General features: G+C 40.0%; 1 protein-coding gene across 1 annotated transcript in view; it reads right to left on the bottom strand.

Annotated features, from left to right (window-relative positions):
* The window catches only part of LOC118338949 (diacylglycerol kinase eta-like), a gene marked incomplete at its 5' end in the record, with an annotated part of 7948 nt that extends 3189 nt beyond the window's left edge, over positions 1-4759 (bottom strand). Inside the window, 5 exon segments of the mRNA XM_035676421.1 lie at positions 2804-2911; positions 3857-3953; positions 4194-4304; positions 4384-4501; positions 4625-4759. Coding sequence (XP_035532314.1) covers positions 2804-2911; positions 3857-3953; positions 4194-4304; positions 4384-4501; positions 4625-4759 — 569 coding nt within the window.
* Between the last annotated feature and the right edge of the window lie 4125 nt (positions 4760-8884).

Raw genomic sequence — 8884 nt, 5'->3', positions numbered from 1 at the left:
AGATGGTTTCCAAACGCTATGCAGGGGAATACAAAGATGAATAATCGAAAAATGCTACGTGTTCATCGAAACCTCCTCACACAGTTCATGGCCATTATTAGCTCCACACCATATTCCACTTTATCTCCTAAAATGACGACATTCACAATGGAAGCGGTCCACTTCGTCGATATGTTTCCCCGCCTCTGGTACCTCAGCCTTTATCTGCAACCGGTCCTGTTGATCTGAGCGAGCCTGTTTCTTTGAGCTGGATTCTGATTAGCATTCAGGCAGTCAGCTCGCCGCGCACGGTTCATGTATAGTATGGGAGATCCCCCTCGATCACGCAGCAGGATAGTAATGCAGTCGACTACGTTTCGATCACTGAGTGTCGGCAGTATAATCGTGATCTTTTCAGTGAACCTTTAACAATATGAGGTATAGATGAGAGTCAGAGATGCACCATAGTTGATTCAGATTTTACAAGAATTTGCGATTGTGTGTCTGACCTTGCTATGCGTGGTTGCGTTTATCAGGTTGTAATTATGACTCACGAGACACGCGCTCAATCATCACTGCATGACCACAGAAGACAGCCTACATTAGCTCACCTATTGATTACATGTACATCCAAACTGAGAAGTGCACGATGAAATCATGCACACTGCACATATCAATACATATCTATGTGACTTTGGTGCATATAAATCAATATAATAACAATAATGATTTAAAATAAAGATTTCTCACATAAAGAAATTAGGCTGGTATGCGTATAGATGTTCACAGGGAGTTAATCAGTGTATTTCGCATGATTGTGAGAATTATTCATCTTCATGACCTAAGTAACTCTGATCAGGGACACAATTTCCGCACTAAACTTAGAATGACAGAACATATATGGTTATTAATTAGATATGAGCTTATATTATCTTCTTATAATAATTTTATCTTATGGTAAGTAGCTTTCCATTTTAAACTTCAGTATTCTGTTTTCTTTTTTAAATACGAAGTATGCTCGCTGCGTCATGAATTAAATTTGTAGAGGGCACTAAATTATAAGATTGAACCAAATACGTAAATCATCTGTATATGTGAAAACCCAACCTAGGACCAACACTGTGAAGCTAATAGTACTACTGCGGTAGTTTCAACTGAAGACATAAGGTTAGTCGAGTACGGAGAACTCCTTGACATATGTAGAAGGAGTAAGGCCCCGACGAGGTGTCCAAATCAGGAATGAATGACGCGCGGAGGCCTTAGAACTGTCCGACGTGCAGAACCAGTGTACCTAAATAGAATGAGACTTATCTATAGCTACTTAGTAATGAAAAATATGTGATATATGGAGCCTGCATGAGCAACACAATGTTAAGTAGTAAGGCCTAATATCAACTGAATATGTGCCAATCAAGAGTTAACCAGGTCAATTTTCCTATTAATCAATTCCTAATAGGAAGTCTTACTTAGAAAATTGACTTTCTCTGACTGGTTCAAAGAAATCCTAGGAGGAAGTTAAATATTTGATCTATTCTAATAAGGCAGAACTCCAGTGTAGAGCACAAATAGAGGCCTGTATTGGTTATGTATTGGTTAGAAAAAACACAATTAGATATTTTGCCCAAATAATTCAGCTGTAGTCTATGGCACAAAGGAAAAGCTTTATAAGACTTTGGCTCCACAGCAAATAGCAGGGTAAATTCAATGCTACTTTTGGTCTGTTCATGACATTTATTGACAAAAAGATGAATATAAAATATCACCAGCCTTATCCTTTCATGTTATTGTGACAGGAAGGAGTTGTAAACCAATATATCTGTCTTTCTTCTACATTTGTAAAAAGTGGCCTCAAAAGAAGACGTTCTGCCCTGTCAGCTCAGTTTAGCTGGATCTTGGATGACAAATGAATTGTTTCTGAAAGAACAGGCTCCCAACAAGTCTGGTATTGATCTCAGCCAGCAAACTGCCTTTGAAAAGGTCAAAGCAAAGTGGAGTCAGCATCTGCCCAAGTACATAGAGCAAAAATAAAATTGCTGAATAGGGAACATTTGATGAAATGCTCAAAGAACATAATAGATGTGTTGTCATGTGGGGCTAAGGCCACTAGATGGAAATCAAAACACAAAAGAAGTTGTGCTGCATTTAGTGCTACAGTAGAGGTGGTAACATGTTGATAAGCGAGATCTATCCCTTAATCAATGTGTATTACAACTTACTACAGATGAGCTGCAATGTGTAAAAATGTACAACAAAACATGTAGCTTTATTCGAGACAAAGACAAAACTTTGACTGTATTGTATGTATGTGTGTGTGTGTGTGTGTGTGCATGTGCATGCTGACTAAGTTTAACTAAATGTCGTAATGTTGCAGTTTCCTCCTCTCCAGCTGAACAGTTACATAACACCAAATGCACATACTATATGTGTGTCCAAGGGTAACCTCTGCAGGGGCTCGCTAAGGGGTGTGTGTGTTTGTGTGTGTGCAAACTGACTCTAATCCCTCAGCAGCCCTTGTGCTCTGAGCCTTAAACAAACAAGCATGAATATCTCTCTACCCATTCCTCCCCCTGCCTCCTGGCTATCAGGGTCTTGTAAAACCAGGATCCAGGCTGTCAGTCCGTAGTTAACATCAGAGAGAAAGGTGGAGAGACAGAAAAAGAGAGATGGAGCCTCCATCCAGGAGTAAGGCCAATTTCTGACATTGGCAAACGCCCCCCTATTCTTTTCCAAAGGTGATCTGAGCCACCTTCCAAGGGCACCTCCAGCAGTATGGAACATTACACAGAGTTGGTGTGAACATGTAGCGTGCTGTAAATGTACTCACATCATCCTCCTTGGTGCCGCCCCAGAAGTTGGTCCCACCTGCGTAGCTAGGAATGTTTAACACTGCGATCCCCTGAAGGCTAGGCAGGGGGATGTACTGGCCATCACACTGAGGAAGACAATGACCAAGCAGAGCTCAGCTGGACCAGTAATAGAATGGTGCAGGTATTGGTTTTGAAGGTTTAGATTATTAAAGACATAAACTTTAAAAATGTCTTCTGAAGACAATCTATATCCATAGAACTAATAGTACAATGAGACAAAACGCTGAATTTGTGAAAAAGCAAGCATATGTAAGTATGTAAAACATTTGAAAATACATAATACAGACAGATAATTGCATAAAAAATTCCTATAAATACAGGAAAAACTCCTTAAAAATTCATCCAATTCTCTGCTTTTCCACAAACTTCTTGCAGTTATTGTGTTCACTGTTTGGGTTCACTGTACAGTGTATCAGTTGTTCTCTACTGTTACTGTTATGCATTGAATATAATATGAAATATATATAAAATATGTCACTTAGTCAGGGGTTGTCAGGGAAAAAGGTTGGGAACCACCGGCCTATAGTAGATTTAAAGGTGTCCAATCTATTATTTACTATTATTTATAACTAGTTTTACTTTTCACAACATAGTGTTTCAGTACCTGGTTTAATTTCAAGTTGGATGACATCAATAAACGACTCTACTACTCCTAACTAGATGAGCACTGCGCCCACTTTCACTGGGAAGCATGGCAGTTGTTGTTTTTCCGGAGCACTCCAAATCAGTCTCTAAATAAATCTGAGGTGAGAAATCGGCCAGGCAGTTGCAGAATCATGCTTCACCTTACACCTACAACCTTTAGATTAAATAGTGTATCAAGAGATTTGAGAGTGCTGAGAAGTGGCGAGTCAAATCCTCATCTAAATTACTCCCCGCTGTTTGTTGATTGCCTGAGTCTGTATATTTCCAGTAGATTTTAGACGAAAGCAAGATACAGTTGGGCGTTGCGAGTTGTACGTACGGTTTAAAGGCGAGTTTTTGTTCTGTGCTGTTCTTTGCCTTCTCACCTCTAGCTGGACCTTCTGCTCCAGGTTCTTGTAGGTTCTCTGCAGAAGCTCCTTTGTGCCCAAAACACCATACCACATCATGTTCTTGGTACGACTCCTGTGTAGGAACAGAAGTGAGATTAACAGTGTGGTGAAAAAGGAAAGGGTTGTGAAATTAACTGAAAACCCCTTGTTGTCTTAGCACTGATTTCTAAAAAGTGCCGCTATAAACCAGCCAGATACTAGTAAATGTTTCTCACCTGCTTACATGGTCTATGCATTGTAAGCATTTATAGGGGATTATAGCCTACAGTGATTATATTTCTCTTTTTAAGAGAGTACAGGAAATGTGTCTCACCTGCATTTCTCTGGATGCTCCTCTCGCTTGTTGTTGAACTCCAGGGAGATCTTGGCATCCAGGCCGATTCCAAAGTAGTTGTTCATCACACATTTCTCCATGTAGCCCTCTCTGGGTGAGAAAAACAGCCGTGCAGTCAGTCAGTAAACTGGACATAGAAAGGAGACACACAACTAGTTCCATCTCTTACAGTGAGTCGAGGTCGGGGTCAATGAAGGGTGTGGCACCGAAGGGGTCGATGTTAGCCAGCAGCATCTTGCTAATGATGGAGCTCCCAGCGATGGAGGCAGCCAGACCGGCCCGCAAGCCTGCACGACCACACAATGAGAGACATGTCACGCAAGGCTAGGTTGGAATGTCCGCGTGATCCTTGTGTGTTATGCTGAGGTCAGGTGAAGGAAAATGAGTTGTGTGCATGCTTTGATGTTTACCAGGGCAGATGATACGTGTGTTGAGCACAGGGAGGTTCTCCTTGCTGGTGGTGAAGGGGGTGATGGTGAAGGAGCCACAGGACTGGGTGCTGCGGCTTACCCTCCTCTCCGTTGGAGAACAGGGACTCTTAGCAGCTGGAGACATGGAAAGAAAAAGTCATATCACTAGCCCGCCTTTTTCTACTCAAATTGTTTTAACATTCTATATTCCTGGTTGCATGGTGCAAACACAATGGCATTCATTTCTAATGTGATACCACACACTCATCCCACCAGGGGGCATAACAAGAACTGCAACTGCTATGAATTAGTAGGGCTTTCATACCAGGAGGAAATTGAACAAACATATAGTAAAAGCCTTCTAAATGAACAATAATCTACATAATGAAGTTGACAGTCAGTGGTTAAGTTTTGTGACATTCATTCTTATTTATACACAGCTCAACACTGTCCAATTAACTACTGAATTAATTACACTTAATAGTAGGACTTCTGGCAGGGGATTCTGGCATTCAGAATAAAAGCAGGAAATTATAAAAGCCAGTAGGTAGAGATGAGCTAATACACCATTATCCATACTCTCAGCTGAGCTGAGCTGAACCGGAAGTTGTACATTTAAGCCTGTATTTGATACGATTGATCAGAAGTTGCTCTCTTTGTTGGATAACCATTTACAGAACAGCCTCAGAATTGAGCTTCAGAGCAATGTCTTTTAATCACAAGAGTAACAGAACTATTAACAGAACAAGTTTTTTTAAATAAAAGTTGCTATATTTAATTATTTGTTAGGAAACAGATATTGACACTTGACACATACTTGTTACAGGCGAGTATTTGCTCTGCTCAACACTAGTAACAGGGGTCTCTCCCTCTCCTCTTGTAATTTTAGGGAAAGTTGAAGGTGTAGGGTAACAGGAGTATTTTGACCTGTGGGCAGTTTTTGTTATTTTCAGTCAGTTTATATTCTTGAAGCTGCTTTTACTCTAAGAAAATTGTGGGCTAAGTTTTATTGTTGTTGCTGTTAGAGCCCGACTGTTACATCAGTCAACCGTTATTGACTTATTGTACACATTTTGGCATTGGTGTATATGATATTTAATATGAAAACTGTTATATATATTATATATATATAATGAAAAAGAAAATACTTGTGATATGTGATATATTGGTGTCACTGCAAAGTTTATCCAGCAGAGTGCGGTTGACAATTTGTTAAATTATATTTAAGATTTGAAAGATTATTCAACTTAAATATTCTTTAATTAAGTTATTTGCAGCGTTTGCATTGTCATAATGGTGCACAATCCACATAGAAAAAGTATATTTTCATTCCAGCTCAAAAAGTCTCTATATCGGCCGACCTATCCGTAAAAAGTAAACTTTTCCTTTCTAAAATCAGTCTCAAAAAATCCCATATAGGTCAGGCTTTAATTGCTGTGCATGTACCAAACTTATTTGTCAAAAAATCATTAGGACTTAACTAGGGCTGGGCTAAGGTTTTTTTAAACTATTATTATTATTATTTTGAAAGTCTGTTGCTCACTGGCTCTGAATACACATCCAGACAAACCATGGGTCACAGGAGGGGAGTGGAGGGAGGCTTCGGCAGACTACGTTGGATGCAGCGTGTGGGAGAAGTATAGATAAACAAAAGCAAGACAAGCTAACAAATGCCATAGTGAAGTGGATAGCTTCAAACTGCAGGCCGATTAGTATTGTGGAAGATAGGATCGCAACCAATGACGGCACTATGAGCCTCCCTCAAGACGCACCATCAAGAAGAATGCACAAGTTGTATGAAAAGGAGAGGACTACAAAAGTGATGGCATTAAATCATGCTCCAACTGTTGCTGTCACTGGAGACTACATCCCTGGGTAACCATAATAACCTTAGAGTTACAGTACATTACAGAGACATTTTGCTGAAACGTGTGCAGACTATTTTATTCATGTTGCACAGCAGTGGAACGTTTCAAATAAAGTCAGAACACTTAACACAGATAGTGAAAGAATTATTTTAACTGCAACTGTGTAAACGGAATACTGCTGTTAAAAAGCAACTTATTTGTTTAAAGTGTAAAGTTGTGCAAGCAAACCAAATGTTATTGCACTTTTGTTCATATAGCATAACTTTTGAAAGAAAATCATGCGATTAATTGCGATAAAAAATTTTAATTGTGGCCCAGCACTAAAAACTATATATGATTTTTTCTTTATTTTGATATCAGCCCTCGGCAGCCTTGCTCTCTAAATATCGTCCAGCAAAAAACCCATATTAGTCGACCACTATAGTGGACTATGCATTCATGACCAGAAAATATAACAGAGGCCATAGTGAAGAAAGGTAAAACACGGCTATGACACCAAACATGCCCATTTCTGACTTGGATGAAGACACAGTAGGGGGTTTGCACTATTAAAGGCTGTTAATGAATCAGTGGGCTTTGCTGTTCTGGAACTGAGAAGCACCTGATTCAGCTACTTTTGCTGAAGATACACAGAGAACCCTCTTCCCACCAAACATGTCCATTTGGAATGTAACTGTCTCCAAAACAGGAAGGTAAGAACCTAATTGAAGCAGCTGATTCAGTCACATTTACCTAGCTAAAAATTTGTTAAAATCAGTGACACGGCAAGAACAGGCCATAGAATCATTGTTTTTCACTATGAATACAGTGAAATCCTTATATTGCAGTCAGTCATCAGTGTCTCCACACTCACAAGTTTAAGGATACTGTAACATAAATAATGTGCCACTTTGTGGTCACAGTTATAAAGTTTTCAAAAGTTAAATATTACTCACTTACTCTTACATTCCTGGACCATCAGTTTTTATATCGAGAATCAGACCTTCCAGGCAGCTATTGTATGAAGTTCCTTTCAGTACACGTTTACTACTTTACTCATAGCAGACAATTTGGTTTCCTTGTCTCTCAATACTCTGTGAATTCTGTGCTTGAGGAGAGAGGAAGCCATTTGGCTCCGGTCGTATCTGTTTGTCAGCACCTGGGGGTTGCTCGACATCCATTCTAAATACATGTTTACAATTTATATTGTGAAGTATACTGCCCATACTGTAAATCTGCTATTTATTCTGTATACACGTCTCTTGCATGTCTGTCCTCTTCGGTTGCTCTTCCTGTGGTTTCCCATTAAAGAGTTCATGGGGAGTTTTTCAAAATCAAAGGTGTCGATAGAGGGTGTTGTATTCTGTACAGATCATAAAGCCCCTTAAGGTACATTTGTGAAATTGGGTGATATAAATAAAAAATTACATAACAAAATCCGCGTACTAGAACCTCTACAGCTCATTCGTGGAATTTCTTTTTTTTTAAAGTGTAAAAACAACAGTTTGTGGTCTGGTTACCCTAATTCTGACCGGATGCTGGTTGCCTGGCAACCTCATGGATGACAATAAGGCTCCAGGAAGTTACTGTGGCAGTGTGTCAACTGCTTTGTTTTCTGTAGTTTTTCTCACTTTGTCATTTTCTCCAACTAGAAGCTACCATGGTGTTCTAAAAAAATCTCCATGTCTTCTACTTGGAGTGACAAGAAGAAGGCTGGCAGGAGGGTTTCATATCCCACTCAGCTGCTCACACTTAGAGTAACAATCGGCTGTCTGTTCCAAAAACTTTGTACCTGACAAACTCTGGCTGAAGCTCAGACTCAACAAATCAACTCTTTTAAATGGCTTTAATGCTTTATCCATAATTTAGTTTACCTGCATTTCATTCTAAATGTTTTCTCTGTATCTGTCTTTCTCTGAGACATCAATCACCTGGAGTGAGATGACCCAAGGCTCAGTGTGTGAGTGTGTGTCCAGGCTGAGGAGCTGTCACTTAAGCAACCTAAATTTCCAGTCCCTGCTCTCTCAGCAGCAGGTCAGAGAGCTAATTTTAGTACTGCATTTGTCAGTGCCACGATACACAGACACAGACACACACACACACACACAGTCAGCTGATGATGCTGCAACATTGCAACGACTGAATGAAAATGACTTTAAAAATCAAGGAAAAGACAAAACGGAGAGGTGGTGGGTGGAGAGAAACTAAGCCATCTGTGAGGAGAAGTGAAGGAGTTTTGAAAGTCAGCATCTCCCAGGAGAAGAGAGGCAAGGATACATGAGCATCCAGCATAAAGGAATATTTTCTCTTCTAACAGATACCGTGCTAGCAGCAGCAGTCATGCAGGTCCTGCAGCGATGCCAGGCCCCACAGGATCTCTGGAGGGGTTGTGTCATACCTGTGCTGCTGGAAA

Source organism: Morone saxatilis, unplaced genomic scaffold (genome assembly GCF_004916995.1).
Source record: "Morone saxatilis isolate NCDOM2014 unplaced genomic scaffold, NCSU_SB_2.0 Contig5, whole genome shotgun sequence".
Classification (NCBI taxonomy): Eukaryota; Metazoa; Chordata; class Actinopteri; family Moronidae; genus Morone; species Morone saxatilis.
Note: the sequence above shows the minus strand (reverse complement) of the source record. Positions and strands in the feature narration are given on the sequence as shown.